General features: G+C 37.5%; 1 protein-coding gene across 2 annotated transcripts in view; it reads left to right on the top strand.

Annotated features, from left to right (window-relative positions):
• Positions 1-25,287, top strand: part of CFAP44 (cilia and flagella associated protein 44) — a 169,773-nt gene that overhangs the window by 121,194 nt on the left and 23,292 nt on the right. For both annotated transcript variants that reach the window (XM_089910540.1, XM_022551158.2), the window contains exons 27-34: positions 5,103-5,306; positions 6,268-6,463; positions 14,515-14,625; positions 15,913-16,043; positions 17,115-17,231; positions 18,104-18,305; positions 22,016-22,176; positions 23,703-23,837. In XM_089910540.1, the coding sequence (XP_089766666.1) occupies positions 5,103-5,306; positions 6,268-6,463; positions 14,515-14,625; positions 15,913-16,043; positions 17,115-17,231; positions 18,104-18,305; positions 22,016-22,176; positions 23,703-23,837 (1,257 nt within the window). The remainder of the gene's footprint in view (positions 1-5,102; positions 5,307-6,267; positions 6,464-14,514; positions 14,626-15,912; positions 16,044-17,114; positions 17,232-18,103; positions 18,306-22,015; positions 22,177-23,702; positions 23,838-25,287) is intronic.

The following is a 25,287-nucleotide window of genomic DNA, read 5'->3' as shown; positions in this document are numbered from 1 at the left end:
TGTACAATATTACATGTTACACATGTATAATATAGTGATCTACAATTTTTAAAGGTTATACTCCATTTGTAGTTATTATAAAATATGCTGTGTTGTACAATATATCATTGTAGCTTATTTTTTAAACAACTTTATTGGAGTATAATTGCTTTACAATGGTGTGTTAGTTCATTGCAGCTTATTTTATACATAATAGTTTGTACCTGTTAATCCCCTACCCTTATATTGTTCCTCCCTCCTTCCCTCTTCCCACTGGTAACCACTAGTTTGTTCTCTATATCTGTGAGTCTCTTTCTTTTTGTTATATTCACTAGTTTTATTTTTTTTTTAGATTCCACATATAACTGCTAACATATAATATTTGTCTTAACCTGGATGACTTACTTCACTACCCAAAATATCCCCCAGGTCCATCCATGTTGTTGCAAATGGCAAATTTTCATTCTTTTTTATGGCTGAGTAATATTCCATTGTATGTATGTACCACATATTTTTCCATTCATCTGTTGATGGACACCTAGGTTGCTTCCATATCTTCGCAATATCTTGTAAATAACGCTGCTATGAACATTGGGGTGCACATATCTTTTTGAATTAGTGTTTTTGGTTTTTTTGGATATATACCCAGGAGTGGAATTGCTGGGTCATAAGGTAGTTTTATTTTCAGTTTTTTGAGAAACCTCCCTACTGTTTTCCACAGGGCTACACCAATTTACATTCCCAACAACAGTGTGTGAGTGTTCCCTTTTCTCCACATTCTTGCCAAAATTTGTTATTTGTGTGTGTGTGTGTGTGTGTTTTAATGATAGCCATTCTGACAGGTGTGAGGTGATTATCTCATTGTGGTTTTGATTTGCATTTCCCTAATGACTGGCTATGTTGAGCATCTTTTCATGTTCCTTTTGGCCACCTGCGTTTCTTCTTTGGAAAAATGTCTATTCAGGTCTTCTGCCCATTTTTTAATCAGATTGTTTGTTTGTTTGTTTTTTGATGTTGAATTGTATGAGCTGTTTATATATGTTGGATATTAACCCCTTGTCAGTCATATCACTTGCCAGTATTTTCTCCCATTCAGTAGATTGTCTTTTCATTTTGTTGATGGTTCCCTTTGCTGTCTGAAAACTTTTAAGTTTAATTAGGTCCCATTTGTTTATTTTTGCTTTTGTTTGCTTTAGGAGACAGATCCAAAAAAATATTGCTATGATTTATGTCAAAGAATATTCTGCTTATGTTTTTCTCCAGGAATTTTATGGTTTCCCAGCCTTACATTTAGGTCTTTAATCCATTTTGAGTTTATTTTTCTGTATGGTGTTAGAGGATGTTCTAAGTTTATTCTTTTACATGTAGCTGTCCTGTTTTCCCAGAACCACTTATTGAAGGGGCTGTCTTTTGTCCATTGTATATTTTTGCCTCCTTTGTCATAGATTAATTGACCATAGGTGCATGAGTTTATTTCTGGGCTCTCTATTCTGTTTCACTGATTGATGTGTCTGTTTTTGTGCCAGTATCATACTGTTTTGATCATTGTAGCTTTGTAGTATGGTCTTGAAGTCAAGGAGCATAATTCCTCCAGCTCCATTTTTCTTACTTGAGATTAGTTTGGCTATTTGAGGTCTTTTGTGTTTTCACACAAAAATGTTTTTGTTCTAGTTCTGTGAAAAATGCTATTGGTATTTTGATAGGGATTGCATTGAATCTATAGATTGCCTTGGGTAGTATGGTAATTTTAACAATATTGATTCTTCCAATCCAAGAACACAGTATATCTTGCCATCTGTTTGTGTGATCTTCAATTTCTTTTATCAGTTTCTTATAGTTTTCCGAGTATAGGTCTTTTACCTCCCTAGGTAGATTTATTTCTAGGTATTTTATTCTTTTTGATGTGATGATAAATGGGATTGTTTCCTTAATTTCTCTTTCTGCTAGTTCCTTGTTAGTGTATAGAAATGAAACAGATTTCTGTATATTAATTTTGTATCCTGCAACTTTACTAAATTCATTGATGAGCTCTAGTAGTTTTCTGGTGTTGTCTTTAGGATTTTCTATGCATAGTATCATGTCATCTGCAAACAAGGACAGTTTTGCTTCTTCTTTTCCAATTTGGATTCCTTTTATTTCTTTTTCTTGTCTGATTGCTGTGGGTAGGACTTCCAATACTATGTTGAATAAAAGTGGCAAGAGTGGGCATCCTTGTCCCTCTTCCTGATCTTAGAGGAAATGCTTTTAGCTTTTCACCTTTAACACATTTTTGACCAGAGGCATATTATGGCCACAGGCATTAGTTTCTGCAAAGATCCCCCAGTCAATAATGTGTTAGCTATGGGTTTGTCATATATGGCCTTTATTATGTTGAGGTATGTTCCCTCTATGCTCACTTTTTGGAGAGTTTTTATCGTAAATGGATGTTGAATTTTGTCAAAAGTTTTTCTGCATCTATTGAGATAATCATATGTTTTTTTTTTTAATTTGTTAATGTGTATCACATTGATTTGTGGATATTGAATTATCCTTGCATCCTTGGAATAAATCCCACTTGATCATACTGTATGATTATTTAATGCATTGCTGGAATCAGTTTGCTAATATTTTGTTAAGGACTTTTGCATGTATGTTCATCAGTGACATTGGCCTGTAATGTTCTTTTTTGTGTGATATCTTTGCCTGGTTTTGGTATCAGGGTGATACTGGACTCACAGAATGAGTTTGGAAGTGTTCCTTCCTCTGCAATGTTTTTGGAATAGTTTTAGAAGGATAGCTGTTAACACTTCTCTAAATGTTTGGTAGAATTCATCTGTGAAGCTCTCTGGTCCTGGACTTTTGTTTGTTGGGAGTTTTTAAAATCACTGATTCAATTTCAGTACTGGTAATTGGTCTGTTCAATTTTCTATTTCTTCCTGGTTTCCTTTTGGGAGATTGTACATTTCTAAGAATTTGTCCATTTCTTCTAGGTTGTCCATTTTGTTGTTATATATAGCTGTTAGTAGTAGTCTCCTATGACCTTTTGTATTTCTGTGGTGTCAGTTTTAACTTCCCTTTTTCATTTCTGATTTTATTCGTTTGGGCCCTCTGCCTTTTTTTCTTGGTGAGTTTGGATAAAGGTTTATCAATTTTGTTTGTCTTTTCAAAGAACCAGCTTTAGTTTCATTGATTTTTTTCTATTTTTTTTTAGTCTCTGTTTCATTAGATACAATTCTAGGATTCCCCTGAAGTGTCTAGGACAATGCAAGACATATAGTAGATATTCAGTAAAAAGTTTTAATTGATTTAATTTTAACTATTAATTTAACAAATATTTATTGGACATTCTATGTGCAGAAACAGTGCTAGCTAGGTAGTAGGGATGAAACAATTGTCAAGTCATACACATTCTCTATCCTATACAGCTTACAGGCTATGAGGGGTAGTGAGAATAAAACAAGCATAACCCTTACAACCTTGGACACCTATGTGGTGTAGTTGCAGAATGGTGTTGCACTGAAGAAAACATAGTGCTTCCTCCAAAGAAATTTAAAAATAATTCAAATTTGTTGAACAAGTATTAAAGTGGAACCCAGTTAGCCTACAGTCATACATTAAAAGTTTAATTTTTCTTCTCCTTGGTTTGTTGGGTTTTTTTGTTTTTGCTTTTTAGCTCTCTGAAATTCTCCAGCAGTTTCACAGACCCAAACCCACAGATATTTTCCTCTTTCTCAGCCCCAGGCTGAGCCCTCACTCATTATAGGCATTTGATAGTCGAGGCTCCCCATTCAAGTACAGCCTAATGAAAAACATGGAATGGTTTGTCTTTTTCCTGGTGTACTAGTTTCATTGGGAGAATCAGCTCTTTGGGCTCTCTGTTGATCTCTTCATCTCCTTTGTGATGGGGCAAGGGAGACGCTGTGTCAAAATCAAAGTAAAATTGAGGATTTAAAATCATTTGAAATTGCAGTGGAATAAAGTCTAGACCAGGACATGAGATATTTGGGTTCTTTTTTTTATTTTTTTATTATTTTTTTAATTTTAATTTTTGTCTGTATTGGGTCTTCGTTTCTGTGTGAGGGCTTTCTCTAGTTGCGGCAAGCGGGGGCCACTCTTCATCGCGGTGCGCGGGCCTCTCACTATCGCGGCCTCTCTTGTTGCGGAGCACAGGCTCCAGAAGCACAGGCTCAGTAGTTGTGGCTCACGGGCCTAGTTGCTCCACGGCATGTGGGATCTTCCCAGACCAGGGCTTGAACCCGTGTCCCCTGCATTGGCAGGCAGATTCTCAACCACTGCGCCACCAGGGAAGCCCGATATTTGGGTTCTTATCCAAGCTCTGTAACAAATTTGATCTCAGGGAAGTCACTTTTAGTCTCAATTTCTTCATCTGTAAATAAACCAAGAAGATTGTACAGGTTTCTTGTGGCTCCGCAATTATATTTATCTGTTTAAAAATATTTACTGTTCTGTAGATTTAAAACTTTTCAAAATAAGAAGGTGAGGAAAATATTATTTTAGTGCTTACTGTGTGAAGGGCCGTGTAGAGATACCATGGGGATAGAGTGGAGACAGACACAATACTACCCACAAAGAGCTCACAGTCTCTGATTTAAACCAGCAAGAAGGACATTCTTTTTTTTTTTTTTGTGGTACACAGGCCTCTCACTGTTGTGGCCTCTCCCGTTGCGGAGCACAGGCTCCGGACGCGCAGGCTCAGCGGCCATGGCTCATGGGCCCAGCCGCTCCGCGGCATGTGGGATCTTCCCAGACCAGGGCATGAACCCGTGTCCCCTGCATCGGCAGGCGGACTCCCAACCACTGCGCCACCAGGGAAGCCCTAAGAAGGACATTCTTGATCAATGGCTTAATCAATGGTGAAGAAACAGTTCGAAGGACTGCAGTTACAGAATACCTACCACTTAATAAACCAGTTCATCAATGGTATTAAATGTACATAAATTAAATTATGAGACTGTATACACACCCATGTGCCCCACCCACCCACCCTTGTAATTCTCCATCCATAATAAGGGCATAATAAGAAAATGCTTTTACCCAAACAAATCAGTATTGTTGGATAGTTTTAAAAATGCATGTACCTGTTTTAAACTTCTAACATACCCTCAAATCTTTTTCCACCTCAGATCAAAGAACTGATTGTCACTTTTGATGCAGAACTCCGTCTCCTGAGACATCAGAAACTGAAACTAGATACTCAGATGAAATTATCTGACCTGCACCATGTCACATTATTTCAAGAAATGCTTCTCCTGAAGAATTTTGAGAAACAGGAGAACATACTTCAAGAGCGTGTTAATTCATTAGACAAAGAGGAACAGGACATGCAAGTATGAATGGGCAGAAGAGTGCTAGCTGGCTACAGCCTTAGTTATGGAGGGGACTTGATTCTTCTTTTCTTTCTTCTTCTCAACTTAATTTCCCCCCTTGTTCTAGTCCACATCTCTTTTTTGTCTTCTCTTCCTCCTCCTTTTCCCCGTTATTCCTGTTTGCTCTCTGTTTTTGGTAGCTGTGCTCAGGGAGAAGTGAATCATACTTTTTAATGAATTTGATCTGATATTTTGTAAGGTAGGAGAATAAATTTTTCAAAAGTGACCCTTATGTTTAGTTTACCTAATTAAAAGTCTGTTTTTGTTGTCAGTAGCTATCATGTGAAGTTGAGTTTTGATTATATATTATCCTTATGAATGAACATACTTGGAAAAGAAGTTGGTAAATTTCTTAAATATTATAGCTAGTTTTAGAGTAATAAATAATTGAATAGCACAGGAAATTAAGTTTATTTGTTACATATATGTTAAATTTAAAGAGATTAATTAGACCATCTATCTTTGTCTTAAAAGAAGAAGGATTGTATTAGATAATACGTACTCAGTAGTGATGTCAGTTTTTAGGTATATCAGTTTCACTAAGAGCAGATGTGCCTTTTTGTATTAGTTATCTTGTATTGATATGAAAAAAACTTTTTTGAGACCACACATGGAAGAATACTAGCTGATATCCACATATCAGTAAAAATTTCAATTTACCTAATTTAATATCTTGAGGAAGTTAGACGTCAAAGAATCGATCTTATCTGATTCTGAACGTAACTGATTTTTACAAAAGAATTATAAAATTTTAATCAAATAAATGAATGACTCTGCATTCAGAAACATCAGAAATGTAAACTTCTATTAAGAAGCTTCAAAAATGTTTGTAGGCTATAACCTTACATTGTAATGTACATTGTTCTCTGAACCTGGTTTATCAGAAATATTTGTCATTTGTTCTTATTTTTTGTTCGTTTAGTGGAAAATAAATGAAACTCTTAAAGAGATGGAAGAGAAAAAGAATGAAGTCGCCAAGGTCCAGGACCAAGAAAAGGCACTCTATGCTGGTTTCCAAGCAGCCCTTGGAGAAAACAATAAATTTGCCAACTTTCTCATGAAGGTACTAAAGAAGAGGATTAAGCGGGTGAAGAAAAAGAAGGTTGAAGGAGATGCTGGTTTGTATTTCTTTTTACGTATGATCCTATTTTTTTCTCATTAGCATGAAATAGAGAAATAACTAAGGGAAATAGTACACCCTTTTATTTCACTACAACATAGACAATGTAGAGGCACTATGGGGTTACAGAAGAGAGGATATAAACCTTTAGGTCTCTAACCATCTGGATTGTGTGTGTGTGTGTGTCTGTGTGTATCTGGTATAAGATATCATAGGATAGTTTCATTTAACAAGCACGTCTTTTCATATGTTTATTTGCCACCTGTATATCTTTGGTAAAATGTCTCTTCATGTCTTTTGCCCATGTTTGAATAGGATTGTTTGCTTTGGTACTGTTGAGTTTTGAGAGTTCTTTACATATTACACCTACTAGTCCTTTGTCAGATATGTGGTTTGCAAATATTTTCTCCTGGTCTATAGCTTGTCTTTTCATTCCCTTAACAGAGTTTGCAGAGCAATAGTTTTGAATTTTGTTAGTGTCCAGTTTGTAAATTTTTCCCTTAAAATTATTTTTCTTGGGCTTCCCTGGTGGCGCAGTGGTTGGGAGTCCGCCTGCCGATGCAGGAGACACAGGTTCATGCCCCAGTCCGGGAAGATCCCACATGCTGCGGAGCCGCTGGGCCCATGAGCCATGGCCGCTGAGCCTGCGCATCCAGAGCCTGTGCTCCGCAATGGGAGGGGCCACAACAGTGAGAGGCCCGTGTACGCAAAAAAAAAATTATTTTTCTTCTTTTAAATTGAAGTATAATTGATTTACAATGTTGTGTTAATTTCTGGTGTACAGCAAAGTGACTCAGTTATACACATATATACACTTTTTTAATATTCTTTTCCATTATGGTTTATCATAGGATACTGAATATCATTCCCTCTGCTATACAGTAGGACCTTGTTGTTTATCTGTTCCATATATAATAGCTTACATCTCCATCTTGCCCCCATCACCCTCCCTCTTGGCAACTACAAGTTCTCTATGTCTGTGAGTCTGTTTCTGTTTCGTAGGTAGGTTCATTTGTGTCATATTTTAGATTCCACGTGTAAGTGATAGCATATGGTATTTGTCTTTCTGAGTTCACTTAGTATGATCATCTCTAGTTGCATCCATGTTGCTTCAGATGGCATTATTTCATTCTTTTTTATGGCTGAGTAGTATTCCATTGTATATATGTACCACATCTCCTTATTCCATTCATCTCTTGATGGACATTTAGGTTGTTTCCATGTCTTGACTATTGTGAATAGTGCTGCTATGAACATAGGGGTGCATGTATCTTTCTGGATTAGAGTTTTGTCTGAATATATGCCCAGGAGTGGGATTGCCGGATCATATGGTAATTCCATTTTGAGTTTTCTGAGGAACCTCCATACTATTCTCGTAGTGGCTGTACCAACTTACATTCTCACCAAGAGTGTAAGAGAGTTCCTTTTTCTCCACGCCCTCTCCAGCATTTGTTATTTATATAGTTTTAATGATGGCCATTCTGACTGGTATGAAGTGATACCTCATTGTAGTTTTGATTTGCATTTCTCTAATAATTAGTGATGTTGACCATCTTTTTGTGTGCCTATTGGCCGTTTGTATTTCTTCTTTGGAGAAATGTCTATTTAGGTCTTCTGCCCATTTTTTGATTGGGTTATTTTTTGTTGTTGAGTTGTATGAGCTGTTTGTATATCTTGAGTTTTTCCCTTTTTGGATCTTGTTATGGTGTCAAGTCTGAGAACTCTTTGCCTAGCCCTAGGTCCTAAAGATTTTCTCCTATTTTTTTCTAAAAGTTTTATCATTTTACATTTAAGTCCGTGATCCATTTGGAGTTAATTTTTGTATAAGATGTGAGACTTTGGTCAAGGTTTTTTTTTCTCCTAGGAACCTCCAATTGTTCTGGCACCATTTGTTGAAAAGGCTGTCTTTCTTCCATTGAATTGCTTTTGATCTTTGTCAAAAATCATTTGGGCCTATTTGTGTGGCTCTATATCCAGGTTTTCTATTCTCTTCTATTGATTTATGTGTCTATCTCTCCACCAATACTATAGTCTTGATTATAGTAGCTATTGAGTTCTGAAATCAGGTAGACTAATTTCTCCCAGTTTATTCTTCTTTTTCAAAATTGTTTTAGCTATTCCAACTCCTATATATTTCCATATTGTAGAATTTTTTTTCTCAACCTACAAAAAATCTTGTTGGAATTTTGATAGCAATTGTGTTAAACTTCTATATCAATCTGGGGAGAATTTGCATCTTTACTGTGTTGAGTCTTCCAATGCATGAACATAGTATGTATTTATGTAAAGCTTTGATTTGTCATCAGCATTGTGTTTTCAACATACAATTCAAGTTCATGTTTTGTTAGGTTTACACCAAAGTATTTCCCTTTTTTTTTGAGTAATTTTAAAAGGTATATTGCTTTTAATCTTGGTGTCCACATATTCATACTAGTATATAGAAATATAATTGCTTTTTAGATGTTTATCTTATATCTTATAACCTTGCTTATTAGTTTTAGGGGTTTTTGATTGATTCCTTGGGAATTTCTATCTGTAAAAGGGGCCAGTTTTATTTATTTCTGGTCGGTATGCCAATTACCTTTTATTGCCTTATTGCACTGGTTAGAACATCCAGTACTATCTTGAAATAGAGTGCTCAGAGCTGATATCCTTGCCTTAGTCCAATTTTAGGGGGAAAGCATTCAATCTTTCACCATTAAGTATGCTACCTGTACCATTAAGAAACACCTGTGTTTCATAGTCTTTATCAAGTTCAGGAAGTTCCCCTCTCTTCCTATTTTTCATGAATTTTTATCATGAATGGGTGTTGAATTTTATCAGATGCTTTACTGCATTGACAATTATGTGATTTTTTTTTCTTTAGCCCGTTAAGATGGTGGATTATATTGGCTGATTACTGATTACCAGATCAGACTAGCATTTCTGAAATAAATCTCCCTTGGTGTGATGTAAAATTCTTTTTATATATTGCTGAATTCTACTTGCTAATATTTTGTTAAGAAATTTTATGTCTATATTCATGAGGATCATTGTACTGTTTTTGTACTATATTTATCTGGTTTTAGTATCAGGAGAATAATAGCTTCAGAATGTGAATTGGGAAGTCTTCTCTCCTTTTTGATTTTTCTGGAAGATATTGTAAAGAATTTATGGCAATTCTTTATAAATGTTTGGTAAAGTTCTCCAGTGAAACTATTTGGGCCAATGGATTTCTTCAAGGTAGTTTTAAAATTAGAATTTCAATGTTCTTAATAGTTACAGAACTATTCAAATTATCTATTTTATATTGGGTGAGTTGTGGTAATTTGTATTTTTTGTGGAATTGGTCTATTTCACCTAAGTTAGCAAATTTATGTGCATAGAGATGTTCATTGTATTTCCTTGTTATCCTTTTAATATCTGCAGCGTCTGTAGTAATATCACTTGTTGCATTCTCAATATTGGTAAATTGTTTCTTATCTTCCTATTTTTTTTCAGTCTTGCTAGAGGTTTGTCAATTCAATTGATCTTTTTGAGAACAAATCAGCTCTTTGTATAAGTGATTTTCTCTATTATTTTTCTGCTTTCAATTTTATTGATTTCTGTTATTATCTTTACTATTAGCTTCCTTCAGCTTGCTTTGGGTTTATTTTGTACTCCTGTTTTTAAGTTTTGAGGTGGGAGCTTAAATCATTGACTTGAGAATTTTTCCTCTTTTCTAGTTTAGTACTATAATTTCTCTCTCAGCACTGCTTTAGCTGTATTCCACAAATTTTCAAGTGCATTTTCATTTCCATTCAGGTCAATGTAGTTTTAAAATTTACATTGTGACTTCTGGGTCCCATCGATTATATACAAGTGTGTTGTGTAGGTCCAAGTGTTTTGAGATTTTCCTGTTATCTTTCTGTTATTGAGTTCTAGTTTGATTCCATTGTGGTCAGAGAACACACTTTGTATCATTTCAGTTCTTTTATATTTGTTGAGATTTGTTTTATGGTCTGACATACGGTCAATCTTGGTGTATGTTCTGTGGGCACTTGCAAAGAATGTATATTGTGCTGTTTTGTGTGAAGTGTTTTATTGCCGTTAGTTAGATTCTACTGATTGATGATACTGTTCAGGTCTTCTATATCCTTGCTGATTTTCTGTATAGTTTTTGCATCAAATGTTAACAGAGGGGGTGTTGAAGTCTCCAAATATAATCATGGATTTGTCTATTTCTCCTTTCATTTTTGTCAGTTTTTGCTTCACATATTTTGCAGTTCTGTTGTTTTATGAATACACATTTAATATTGCTATGTCTTCTTGATGGATTGATACTTTTATCATTATATAAGGTCTTTTTCTGTCTTGGGTAATTTTCTTTGCTCTGAAGTCTATTTATCTTATATTAGTATAGTCAGTCCTGCTTTGCTTTGATTAATAGTTGCATAATATTCCTTGCCCCTCCTTTTAATTTCAACTTGACTATATAGTTATATTAGAAATGAATTTCTGATAGACAGCATATGGTCAAATAATGTTTTTCATCCACTCTGTCTTCTAATTGGTATATTGAACCACTTACATTTGATATATTAGGGCTTAAGTCTGCCATTTTATTTTTTATTTGTTCTTATTCTCCGTTTTCTGTGTTTGTTCTTTTTCCTACCTTCCTGTGGGTTACTTGAACATTTTTTTTGGAATTCCATTTTAATTTTCTCTAGAACTTTTTAATGTATCTCTTTGTATACTTTTTTTAGTGGTTGCTCTATATATTATTGATACATTATATATACATAATTTATTCCAGTCCACAAGTGTCATCATTTTACCAGTTTAAGTCAAGTATAGAATCCTCATCTACCTTTACATCTCTTTATCTTCCCTATTTATAATATGCTTGTCTTAAATATTTCCTCTACATACATCTAGAACCATATCAGACAATGTTATAATTTTTGCTTCAATTATCAAACGTAATTTAAACACTTGGAGGAGGAAAGCCTATTGTATTTATCCATGTTTCTGCTCCAAGTTTCCTGTTTTAAAAAATAATTTTCCTTCTGTGTAAAGAATTTCTTTTATCCATTCTTTTAGGGCAGGTATACTAGTGGCAATTTTTAAAATTTTCCTATAATCTGAGTATGTCTTGATTTCTCCTCTTTTTCTGAAAGACATTTTCACTGGGTATAGGATTGTAGGTTGGCATTTCTTTTCTTTCAGCATTTGAAAAATATTGTGCCAATTCCTTCTGGTCTCCATAGTTTCTGATGAGAAACCCTCTGATATTCAAATTGCTTATCCCCTTTTCTCTGTTTGCCTTCAAGATTTTTTTCTCTTTAGTTTTCAGAAGTTTGACTGTGATGAGTCTTAGTGTAGATTTTTTTTTTGGATTTATCCTCTTTGGAATTCATTCAACTTATCCATAGGTTTATGTCCTTTGCCAAATTTGAGAAGTTTTCAGCCATTATTTCTTCAAGTCCTTTTAAAGACCCCCTCTTTTCCTCACTCCTTCATGTGACTCTAATGGCATGAATGTTAGACCTTTCATTATGGTCCCATAGGCCTCTGAGGCTCTGGGGTTTGGATTCTGTTTGTTTTTCCAGTTTGTTTTCTCTCTGTTGTTCAAACTGGCTACTTTCTACTGTTCTTTCTTCAAGTTCACTGATTCATTTCTCTGTCCCCTCCATTCTGCTGTTGAACCCATCCATTAGTTTCTATTCTAATTATTGTATTTTTCAGTTCTAAAATTTCCATTTAGTTCTTCTTTATATAAATAAATAGGCTGAGACTATTTCTTTGAGGCATTGCATTTTTTCATTTGCTTCAAGTGTGTTCATAATTGCTCATTGAAGCATTTTTATCTTGCCTGTTTAAAGTACTTTGTCAGATAATTCTAACATTTCTGCATCTTACTGTTAACATTTATTGGTTGTCTTTTCTCATTCAGTTGGAGATATTCTTGGTTCTTGGTATGATGCATGACTTCCAGTTGAGAGCTGGAGACGTTCATATTATGTATGAGATTCTGTATCTTATTTAAATCTTCTGGTTTAGTTGGCTTTCTCTAACACTGTTCTTCCAGAGGAAGGAGTGGGTGCATCCTCCTTACTGCCAAGTGGAGGTACTCAGCCTTTTTTTTTCACCCAAGGGAAAGGAGATCTCCTTACTATTGTTGTGTGCAGATGGGAGTCCCAGCTCCCCACAGAATCTCTACTGACAGCATGGTGAGGTCATTTGGCTAGAGAGAGCAGGTTCTGGTTGGGCCTTTCTTTATCTGCACCTGTTGGTGTTTCAGGTTTCTTAGTCTTCTCCACCTCTGAGATACAGGGCAAAAAAAAAGGCCCAAGGAACTCACCACAGTGTTGTTCCTCAGGGTTTGAAGTGCATTAGTAGGTCTGCCGCCTTCTTCCCACTTCTCAGAGTCTTCTTGTGTTTGTTTTACATATAATGTCCAGGGGTTTGGGCTGTATTTAGTGGGAGGAATAGGGGAAGTAGATCTGCTTCCTTTTCTTGAAAACAGAAATCTATGTAAGAATCTTAAAGCCTAATTTTAAACTTTGCTGATTTATTCCATAAGGTGGTACAGATCACTTGTAGTCATTTTAAGAGACATTTTAATTTAATTAAATTTATTTATTTATTTTTGGCTGTGTTGGGTCTTTGTTGCTGGGTGCAGGTTTTCTCTAGTTGTGGTGAGTGGGGGCTACGCTTTGTTGCGGTGTGTGGGTTTCTAATTGTGGTGGCTTCTCTTGTTGCGGAGCGCGGGCTCTAGGCATGCGGGCTTCAGTAGTTGTGGCTCGCGGGCTCTACGGTGCAGTCTCAGTACTTGTGGCGCACAGACTTAGTTGCTCCGCGGCACGTGGGACCATCCTGGACCAGGGCTCGAACCCATGTCCCATGCATTGGCAGGCGGATTCTTAACCACTGTGCCACCAGGAAAGTTCTGAGACATTTTAATTTAACAAATCTTCTAGTGAGTATAAGGTCCACTTCTTATCTCTATTTTTTGATGTTCCATATAATAGAAATTGCCAATTGTTCACACATGGGCTCAAGGTGTTTTAAAAGAAAATGGGGTTAGATTTGAGTGGGGGAGGTCTGCAATTCCTTATCCAAAACTCTTGGGAGCAGATGTATTTTAGTATTCAAAAAATTTTATAAAATGTATTAAATATGACATTGTTAAAGGAAAAAATCATTCATGACACTTGTTAAGAATAAGGCAGACTTTATTCAGGGGGATCACTATAATGGAATTTTGTAGTAGGGGAGAGATCAGCTCAACTCTGAATACAACAAGGCAAGTGGAGATTTATAGCCAAGGAGCATGGTCAGGGTTAGTTGATAGAAAATTACTAAGAGGTAGGGTAATTCTTTGCTAAACTGACCTAACAGGGTTTCTGTTGAAGGCAGACCAGAGTGATAAGATATTGAGGGTAGGGAATAAGGAATTTGACCAGCTATCAAGGGTGGGGAATTACTCAGCAGGACTCTTGCTAAAACTGAACTAAATGGGCCCAGGACAGAGCCCATTTAGTTCAAGGTCAAGGACTAGTCAGAGGACTCAGAGGAGTCTGACTCAAGTTTGGTTAAAGGCGAGAGTCTTTGTCCACTAACACCCCCAGTAGGGTTTGGTGCAGAATCTCTAAATCAAACATCGTAATAGTTCTGCAGCAGGACATGAATATCCACACTAAGCAGGTTAAGTGAAGGTTATAAATGGTATTACTTCGGTTCAGAGAAGTTATGAAAAATCTTCTCTGTTTTCAGAGCACTGTGATTTAGGAATTGTGGACTGTATAACCAAGCGTGTGTTAGGTGGGTCACAGCATAAGCAGCTTGGCAGCTTGATCTCAACCCTCTGTGACTCAATGCCGGGAAATTAATTGCACAGCCTTCTGCAGGCATTTGAGTTTGTGGTCTCTGTATCCGTAACCATTTTAAATTCTTCTAAAAATACTGAATAATTTCCTTATTTACCTGTTGTTTCCCTAGTAACTAACTCATTGAAAAATGATTTCTTTTTAAAGTCTTAACACAGGAACTTCTCTGCCTGTTAACAGTGTTTCCCTCTCTCCTTAGATGAAGATGAAGAAAGTGATGACTCAAGTGAAGAAGAATCCAGCTTGGAGAGTGACGCGGATGAGTCTGGATCCGAAGATGACGTTTTTGATGATTCTATCTGCCCAACAAGTAAGTGGGGTAAAACCATGCATTCTCTGTTACGTGTGACTATGGATTGATAATACCAGAAATTCCCTTTTTTTGGTTTCTCGATTGTCTCATAATGATATTTAAGGAAAGGATGGCTTAATCTGTATGAAGTATAGTCTAATGGATACTCTTTGGGGCTCTCCGGACAATTAATTTTCTGTTTCTTGAGGCAGCTACTTATGAGTACCCAATTAAATAATCTGCAGACAATCTCTAGTTGATTCAGAGTCATAAATTGTGCAGAAAGTTTCATTTTATAGAGAAACAGAAGATTTATATATAAAAATATATATTTAAGTATATTTTTATAAAGCTCTTCCTTTTTGCCAAACCATTCAGTTTTCATATTTCAAACCTGTTTTGTAAGGGCAATTTTTACATTTCCTGGAGATGCTTGGCAACTTATATTCACTGTTTTCACTGGTGAAACCAGTCTGAAATATTCTTACAGTCCAATATTCTTATAGTCCAGACCAATATTCTTACCGGCTCAATACATGAATGGCTCAGTAGGAAAACTATTTCTTCTTGATCTGAAATTATTTTCCTAGGTATTTCATACCAATTATAAATCAAATTTTAAAGTCAAATAAAGTTTAAATCTTGTTTTGATTTTGAAAATAAGAATCTTCTTAAAATCATATTTATGAGTGGAAGAAAGCTAGAAAATCTTGTAGTGCAACTTGTTATTTTATAGCAGGATTAAACGGCTTGAACAAAGGCTCACAGTTAGTTTAGTGGTAGAACTTGGGATGGAGCTATGGTTCCTAAATTCCATTGTAGTGATCCATTATATTTTCACATTCTTTATCAATTACTCAGTGGATAAATGTGGCTGTCAGTGTGATATAGTGGAAATTAATACAGAGGTACTGTACTTGAATCCCATTCTGTCACATATCAGCTGTGTGACCTCTCTGAGACTTACGGTGGTCGGGTGGTCGTGACCTATAAAATGGGAACAACAGTCTCTACCTTGCAGGGCCTGTGAGCCTTGAATGAGATAAGGTACATAAAGGACCCAGCACCAAGCCTGGCTCAGAGCACTGCTCAGAACATCAATACTAGTATCATAACCACTATCATGATTATTAATACCATTAATAATTTCTACCCAGAATAATTTCTACCTGGAGCCCTAGGTATGATGGAACCTTGCTGGAGTAGATGGACATTAATAATTCTGAAGCTCCAAAGTCCACACTTACTGTATTACTACATTCCCTAACAAATGGGGCTGCTTTACTCTTTTGACTGTCTTTTCAGATTGTGATAAGGGTCTCTTTGAACTGGCCCTTCAACTTCGAGAGAAAAGGCTAGACATTGAAGAGGCCTTAGTTGAAGAAAAGAAAATGATCGATAACCTCAGAAAGGAATATGATACATTGTCCAAAAAAGTATGTTGGTCTGCCCTTCTCAGGTCTGTTCATCCTCTCCCAAAAAGCTACATCTCCTTGCAGCTATAATATTGCTATTTCATAGCAATGGCATGAGTTAGGACTTCTTGTAAGAGAACAGACATTTCCCATGTTATATCCATTTACAGTTGTGGTTGAGGGGCCATTGCTCTTTTAATGACTGGGACTTTCTTTATCTAAATCACTGGCCTCCAAACTTTTTTGATTACATACTTCTATAAGTAAAAAAATTGTGGAGCACATATTCCCACAATAAATGTATATTTATTTATAAATTATATACATGAACTATTGTACTAATATATTTTATGTATTATGAAACATTTGCAAAAACAGAAATTAACAAGAATAAGATAAAAGTAAATGGAAATTGAAACTTCTTTCTGGACCCCAGTAGATGACTTTGACACTCTGGGGTGTATGCATTCCATGTGGGAGGCCACTAAACTAAACTTCTGGGACAATTATAGTGATTTTTCTGCTGTATCTGCTCAGCTTCCCTCTTAGGTACTCTTTCCTAGAGCAGCATCATTTGACTCATATTCAGAAATATTTTTGATAGATTGCTTCCCCTCTTGAACAAGGAAATGATTTGGAAAACTTTCTAGTATTTTAGGAGATGAAGCTATGTGCTTTAGAAATACTGTAGTTAGTAGTTTCATTACTTTAAAGGGCTTTTTTCTCTAGTTTATTGATGTCATTATGACCAAATGAGATTTGAACCATCCTGACAAAGACATTCCAGGCTGAGAGATGCTTTTACTGCAGAAAACAAAAGGGAGATGGGGACAAGTCTTCTGAGTTTTCATTAACAAAACCTATACAACTCTGGGGTCATTGGAACAATTGAAAAGGTGGTGTGGATCATGACTTAGCAGGAAGAGAATAATATATATTGCTGGGCTGCAGACTGGGATCGTCCGTTTAATCACAGCCCAACAAAGCAGATCCAGCTCATGCTTTTGCTTCCTCCCAGAAAGGCTTCATTTACCACCTCGGGAATATATTCAGTGAATCTTTTCAACATCTCACACATGGGGCTTTCCACAGGTCAAGATTGTGGCAACTAATCTGAACATGGCCGAGGAGGCCCTGGAGGCTTATCAACGTGAGAAGCAGCAGCGGTTGAATGAACTGCTGGTTGTGATTCCTCTCAAGCTCCACCAGGTGACGGGTCTGAGAGGTTGCCCCACCCTGTCTGAGCAGGAAAGCCATATGACACTCAGGCTTTTCCAGAGAAAAATTCATGGGCCACTAGGGGGCAGAAGTGCAGTCCTTGGCTGAGAAATCTACCTGTAGAATGACACCCCAACTTTTCTTACCCCTTCTCAGATTGTTATAAAAGCATAATATGAAAACATGTATATTTCCCTGTGGTCCATTATCACTTTGAAAGTTGAATCATTTCAAGTCTGAAGAAATGAGAAGCCTATGACTTAAGGGAATGGCTTGGAGGTTGAAATGTTGGCTCTCGGACACATGTCACTTTTCACACCATCTTTAAGTAGACATGAACTAATGATGCAAGAAGTAGCTTCGCTTAATCTCTACTTGTTAATGAGGGAGGTTAAGATAAAAGGAAAATATTCTTTCTCTTTTTTCCCTCTCTTTGTTCATCTCTATATCCCGCTCAAACTACAACTTACATTAAAATGCAGAGATCATATCAGCGAAGTACCATGTTTTGTCACGTAAATAGAGAAAGCTGTATGTTAGAAGAAAAGCCTAAGATCAGCCTTACATACATCTTGTTTAACCTGACCCAAACAGGATTAGCGATCTGTAGCAATTTGCCTAATATGCCAACCCTGAAGTGTCCGTTCCATCCTTATGCAGTAGATATCAAGCATGGTCTTTTCGGAAAGAAGTGCTGTCCCTGAGGGACATAATGTGACTTCTATTTGAAAGTGGCTTCCTGCTTTTACCTTACTCAGTGGTGACAAGGGACAGAGAAAGAAGTGTTTCCCTTATGCTTCCATGACCTTCAATTTAGCTTGATCTTTGTCTATTTTGATTTCTGTTTTGTTTTGCTTTTGTAGATAGAGTATGTGGTATTCGGAGAAATACCTAGTGATCTTTCTGGAACTTTGGTCTTTTCGAACCACTCCTTGGGACGACTGCAAGAACGAATTGTCCAGCTCCACGAGGAAAATTCCCAGCAGCAAAAACTTAACAAAGATTGCCGGGAACGGCGTAAACAGCTCATCCGAGAAAAGAGAGAGATGGCCAAAACTATACAGAGTGAGTATTAAGCCCGTGGCTTATTTAGTAATATTTAGTGATTAGAGAGGGAACTGTCAAGTGACATCTCCAACTTTGAAAACAGTAGGTCATCACAGATCAGAACCACTGAGAGGAAATAACACCTTCCCGTCTTCCCACTTACTCTCTCTCCTGATTCTATCAAAAGGTCATTCTCCTGTTTTAAAAGGATAAATATTTTGTCACAGAAACAGTTTCTCGCAATTTTTAAAGGTTTTATGTATAATAAATTATAGAATAATACAGCAATATCCCTTGTACCCACTACCAAGCTTAAGAAATAAGCATTGAAGATACAACTGAAGGCCCTTCTCCTTATAATACTGTTCTGCTCTCTCCTTCCCCAGAATCAACCACCAGGCACGTCTGTATACATATGGATGTATCCACACACAGTATACAAAGTGCCTTTGTATGTTTTTAACTGTAATATAATATTATTCCTATCATTTTGCAGTTCACTTTATTAAACCAGTTTTTGAGAGTAATCCGTATTGCTACAGATAATTACTCATTTTAACTGGTACTACAATATTCCATTGTAGGACTATAAAAGAGTTTTTCTTCAGTCTCCTGTTGATGGATATTTAGGGTACTTGTAACTTTTCATGATTACAGACAGTGTTACAGTGAACCTTCTTGTACATGTCTCCCTGTGCATGTGTGGAAGGAGGTGAGTCCCCAGGACTGGGGGCTCTGGGTGAGAGGCGGGTGTGTACATTTTCCATTCTCCTGGGTATTGTCAAGTTGCCCTCCAAAGTGGCTGTACCCTTTTCTCTCCCTTGGCAGTGTGAGAATTTCCTGGGCTCCATAGTCTAATCAACACTTAATACTGCTAGACTTTCATATTTCTGCCAACCTCATAGATGTTAAAATTGTATTTCACTGTTTCCTGAAGCCCTTGAGGTTGAACGTCTTCACATAGCTTATTTGCTGTTTATTTGTGTTTCCTTTTCTTGCCTGTCATACACTTTGCCCATTTTTTTTTTATTTTATTGATTGTAGGGAGTTTCTTCCTACATTTTATGTCTTTCTTTGTCCATTACATTCACTTCGAATCTTTTCCAATATGTGTCTCACCTTTTTACTTTATTTACTGTATCTTTTTGGGATACAGACATTTAAAAATCTCAATATAATTAATTTTATCAATCTATTTATAGTTTGTTCATTGTGTGTGTGTGTGTCTTAAGAAATCCTTTCCTATTTTGAGGTCACAAAGATATTTTTCTATCGTTTCTTCTATTAGTAGTGTTCCTCACATTTACGTTCTTAATTCAGATGGAATTGAGGTGTATAGTATAAGATGTATGGAGTAAAGACAATTCTTTTAAAATACCTTTTGAATATTTGATATATGGAACATATGTGTAAGTGATGAAGTATTCCAACTTTAATAATAATATTACCAATACTATAATAGCATCTACCTTAATGCCACAGACCTGTACACTTTAAAGATTAAAATGGTACATTTTGTTATGTGTATTTTACCACAATTGAATAATATTTTTTAAAAGAAAATTTGAAAAAGAAAAATGGGAAGAATATAGAGTTCAGTCTATCCCAGTTGCTTGGATTTGTAGAGGTCAGTTTCTAATGAGTGCTGATGGTTCTACCCTCATGGGTGGCTGGATTATAAAATTTTAAAATACATGTTAAGACTCTATGTTTGAATAACACTTATTTGAGACATAGAGTTTTCTCACGTATAAACCTTGAGGCCCCAATGTTTCTCACGTACTTCACATTCCTTTGGCTTCTGTAGCCTGTGAATGTTGTTTATATTTGGAAATACTATTTGTCAAACCAAGGAACAAACTAGTATGGAAATGAGGAAAGAAGCTTATTTCCATCTGAGTAACCTCACAGTTTGGAAAAATGTGTGAAGAAGATGAAATGAAGTATTCACATTTCTGGAATGTTAGTTGAAATTAAAAAAAAAAAAAAGTCCCATGTGGTTCAAGTTTTATTCAGTGACTTTGAGTTCTTCTCCTAACCCCGGTCCATTTTCTGAAAGCAAGTTGTGAGTCTGGTTAAAGACTGATCTCCTAATTCAGAAGGTGAAGCTAGGAGTGGTTCCTTTACTGTATCTCAAAGAACAAATGCTTACCAGTGATGAGAAACACCACAGTCACTCACTGTTGCCTGCCTCCATCCCTAGACCCAATGGGGAAGAAGAGGAGAGTCTAGAACATGGGGTGGGGAGGTAAGTTCTCTCCTTTTCAAGGAGAGCACAGCTTGCAGCCATGGGGACAGAGGATGGGGAGTGTTCCAGAAGGCTTTATGTGCCCAGGGAACACTAGCTGGCCTAAGTGAGTCAGGAGAAGGGTGTTGTTAGGCTGGCTCCACAGTGGGAAGGGCAACGACCAGAGTCCATGTCCTAGTACATGAGGCTGCCTTGGGAGAGGGCACCCTGTTATATGGGGCTAGCTGGGGGAAGTCAAGGTTCTTACTGAGGGAGGCCAAGCAGGCAGCCACAGGCTAGCCACACATGTGCCAATAATCCAGTCATTTCATTTGCATCACTGAGTATCATGGCCACCGCATGACACAAGTCCATGGGGTGCCACTCACGTAGAATAGAAATGAATAACCCTCCCTGGGTTGTGTAAAATGGCAGCCATAACGATTATACCTGAATACAAATTCCTGTATTGTAACAGAATTGCATCATCTTGTTATACCTTAGGGCCTTCAGACTTCACTTAGGGGACTCTGGTGACTGAGAAAATCTTGTTACAAGATTATACTTTCTTGGGGAGCTCAGACTCCACAAATGGAATTTTCTCCAGGTTTTCCAGTGTTCACATGTTGAGGAAACACAGTAAACAAAAGTAAAACATATTGCATGTTAGATGGAGAGGACTGTTAAGAAGAAAAAATTAGAAAGGGACTGGGAAAGAGTGCTGAGGTCCATAGGAAGCCAGGGAAGAGCTCCCTGGAAAGGTGATATACTTACTAAGATGTGGTTCTCCCTGGTTAGGGGACAAATTACATTTGGTTACACCTTCAGAAATGGGTGTTTTGGAAATGAGTCTTTCACCGGTCTCACAACTTGTTTTCAGAAAATGGGCTGTGTGGAGTGAATCATGTGGCTATTCGGGAAGAGAATTCCAGACAATTCCATACGAGAATATCCAAGTGAGCCTGGAATGTTTGAGAAGGTTGAGAAAAAGATGTCTGGAGTGAATGAGGAGAGAGGTGTGGGAAAGGAGGTGGGAGAGATAATAGGGGCAGGGCAGGGCAGGACAGGTAGGACCTTGTGAACCACTGCAAGGATTTTAATATTTTTACTTGGAATAAGATGGAAACTTCTGTTCAGTGACTGTTCTGTTCTCAACACCAGATGTTATAGAGATCAGTAATAAAAAGTTAAAAACTGAAGGCTTCATAATCCCATTTGGGCCCATGAATAATCTGAGGAGGGGCAGATCAGGTGTAGCCAGTTGGGAAAGATGAGTCCCTTTTACACAGGAATTTGAAGTAGATGAAAAGACAATAGAGCAATGTGCATTCTAGGTGAGGAAAGTAGTAGGTGAAAAGTCACAGAGGAAAACCCAACTGGTAACGTAAAATCTCTTATCTTCTTGCAAAAGCTGTTCCTTAGAATGGTAGTGGTATTGGTATTATTCATTTAATAACAGTGGGATCTGGTGAACAACCTGACAGTGACTGTCTTCTTTTAGAAATGGAAGAAACAGTCAGTCAACTAATGGTCAGCAAGTTTGGCCGTGTGATCAACCTAGAAGCCCTTCAGACACTTTCTGTGAATACAACACTTGAAGAACTAAAGATCAAGAAACTTCGAAAGGAGCTATCAAACGCAAAGGAAATGAAGATGTGGGAGGTTAGGACGAGAGGGCAGGTGATCCACTGGGTGGAGGCAAGAACTCCTGGTGAGCTTTCAGTGGTTCCTGCGAAGCATCTGTACACCTGGAGACACGTGTGTGAGCCCCACTTGGTTCCTCCATGATCTTAAGCCTGTCTCGGCTTTCTTACCATTTACTTAGTTGAGCCACTGGTCTATCTTGGGATGAAAGCACTAGCATTGGGTCTGGGATCCAGGATTCATGTAAATATGATGGCAAAATCGCATGAAAGATTACAGAGAGATTCTACTCTGAGGTCTGCATTAATGTATAAACGTTCTAATAGTGTTAGACATGAACTGCTATACTCTGAGGACCTAATTGTATTATTCTACATAGCTTTTGATGCTATTTCCATTCTGGAAATTAGAAAAAACATCTCTGAGTAATACATTTTATAACAAGGTATATACTATTTAGCTGGTAGGGTCTTAGAAGGTATTAAATGCCTACACTGTTCCCAGAGCCATGAGATGAGGCAGTACCCCAGTTACAGCCTGATTCAGACAGGAACTTTTACAAAGATTTTATAAGCCCACAAATAATTATGGCTTCTCCAGTTTTCTGTCTTCACAGTACATAGGGAAGGAGGAGAGGTTCCTAGCGCTCTTTTATTTTTTAATATTTATTTATTTTCCTTATTATTTTTTTTGGCTGCCTCAGGTCTTAGTTGCGGCACACGGGGTCTTTGTTGAGGCATGTGGGATTTTTTTGTGACGGCGCAAGATCTGCTCGGGTTTCTCTCTAGTTGTGGCGTGCGGGTTTTCTCTCTCTCTAGTTGTGGCGCGCTGGGTTCCAGGGCACGTGGGCTCTGTAGTTTGCTGCGCGTGGGCTCTAGTTGATGCGCGCAAACTCAATTGTTGTGGTGCGTGGGCTTAGTCGCCCCACGGCATGTGGGATTGAACCTGTGTCCCCTGCACTGGAAGGTGGATTCTTTACCACTGGACCACCAGGGAAGTCCCTCCTAGTGCTATCTTGTCTCATCTTATCGAAGATTTGCCACTGTACCGTGAAGAAACAAATTACTTCAGTGTTCGTGTCAGTGGGATGGTCCCTATCAGGGTAGTGCTGGAGATAATACGCGCTATCTAAAATAATTTGTTGGAGTAGTAGGAGAACAAAGGAAAGCCACTGGCAGATGTATGGCCATTCAAGCGGGTCACCTTGAGGATCCTGGGCCAAGACTGGGGAAAAAGCAATACAGGAACATTTCCTGCTTAAAGGATCATTCTCCCTTTCAATGAACGAATACCATCACTCAGTATGCACGCTAATGTCATTGTTCAACAATGGAGTGATGTCTATCTTATTTTTACCTACTTTCATCCCGCTTTCATTCTTCTTTAATCAAACCAGACCCAGTGCACTTGCTTCTGGTATTATTGGCTTATTGTATTTTTCTATGTGCACATCACTCCACTTGCCTGGTGGTTTTGATCAAATCATTCATTTTTCTCTGCTTCCTCACTCACTTAATCCATTTTGCATCTTTCTGCCCCGGTAGGAAAAGATTGCTCAAGTGCGATGGGAATTGATGATGAAGACAAAAGAACACACCAAAAAACTTCATCAGATGAATGATTTATGTACTGAAAAGAAGAAACTTGATTCTCAGTTGAATATTCTACAGAACCAGCAGGTATGTTCCTTTTCTTCAGACCTTTTGTCAGAATTGGGGATGTTCTATAAAGGAAATATCAAGTGCTGGCTTTTAAACAAACCTTGATCTTGGACGTTTCTGGCCCACTTGGGTCCCTGAGGACAGAGTTGATACCGTCTACATTACAATGAGCCTGAGGGACTAGCTTTACTGTATGCCTACTGGGTACCATGAATTCATACAAGTACTAATTAAGGGATTTGCCTTGGCCCTTGGAGAGGTAAGGTTACTTAGGTATAAATGATGACATCAACACGCTCCCTGAATTTGGTGTCAAACATCCATTTCCAATACAGGTTTACTTCCTTTGACCTAAAGGGGGCCTCCTGAATTATGGGAGGCCACATGTTACTTATTAAAACACCTGTTACTTTTTAGGGCTTTCAACTTGCTTTTATATAATATTTATTGAGGCTAACCTAGTAGTACTTAATACAGCATGTGGTGGATAATACTTATTTATAAAGTTTCACCCTATTTAAGCCTTGCCTTCTAGGGACATAACACACGTATGGCATATTCCGAACTACGTGCTATAATCTTTTAATAGTACCTGCAAAAATGCTTTTTTTTTTCTCTTGGTTTTCTTTACGCGCCCAGGAAATGTTCTAAGCCAGGGGCTCTCAAAGTGTGGTTCCCCCAGATCTACAGAATCAGAGGCTGTGGGGGAGGGGTCCAGCAATCCAGAACAAGCCTTCCAGGTGATTCTGCTGCATGCTAGAGCTGAAGAATCACTGTCTAAGCAAAAGTCCAAAAGAAAGAATGAATAAGAGGCTTTGGGAGGTTTACAACTAAAATAGAGGGGAAGACTAGAATCTGAGTATCAAAGGCCCTTTATCCACTAAAGAATTATTGAGCAAAGAGTCACAGCAGTATTCAAGAGCGGTGATGCCTAGACAGAATCTTCACAGAGTCGTCAGTGAGTAAACATCTGTTGACTTGATGTGCTTTGAACGTCCAGATGCCTTGGAGAGGAAAGAGTTTGGAGGCAGATCAGTTGACTGGGAAAGGGAATTAATTGTGTAGGTCTCGTTACATAGTATATCTTTATATATATAGCTTTACATGTATGGTCTCTTTCCATTGGCTGTCTCACTGAATCTTCAAAATACCACTTTCCAAAGCTCAGAGTGGTGAAGTAACGTGCTCATGCTCTCAGAGCTAATACGTGGGGAAGTTTCTTTTTTTTTAACATCTTTATTGGAGTATAATTGCTTTACCAACGGTGTGTTAGTTTCTGTGTATAACAAAGTGAATCAGCTATACATATACATATATCCCCATATCCCCTCCCTCTTGCATCTCCCTCCCACCCCTCTAGGTGGTCACAAAGCACCGAGCTGATCTCCCTGTGCTATGCGGCTGCTTCCCACTAGCTAGCTATTTTACGTTTGGTAGTGTATATATGTCCATGCCACTCTCTCACTTT

Source organism: Delphinapterus leucas, chromosome 4, assembly GCF_059928025.1.
Source record: "Delphinapterus leucas isolate spDelLeu-1000000601 "Yukka" chromosome 4, BTC_Dleu_Yukka2, whole genome shotgun sequence".
In the NCBI taxonomy this organism is placed as follows: domain Eukaryota; kingdom Metazoa; phylum Chordata; class Mammalia; order Artiodactyla; family Monodontidae; genus Delphinapterus; species Delphinapterus leucas.
The sequence above is the reverse complement of the archived record's forward strand: the minus strand, read 5'-3'. Positions and strand labels throughout refer to the sequence as shown.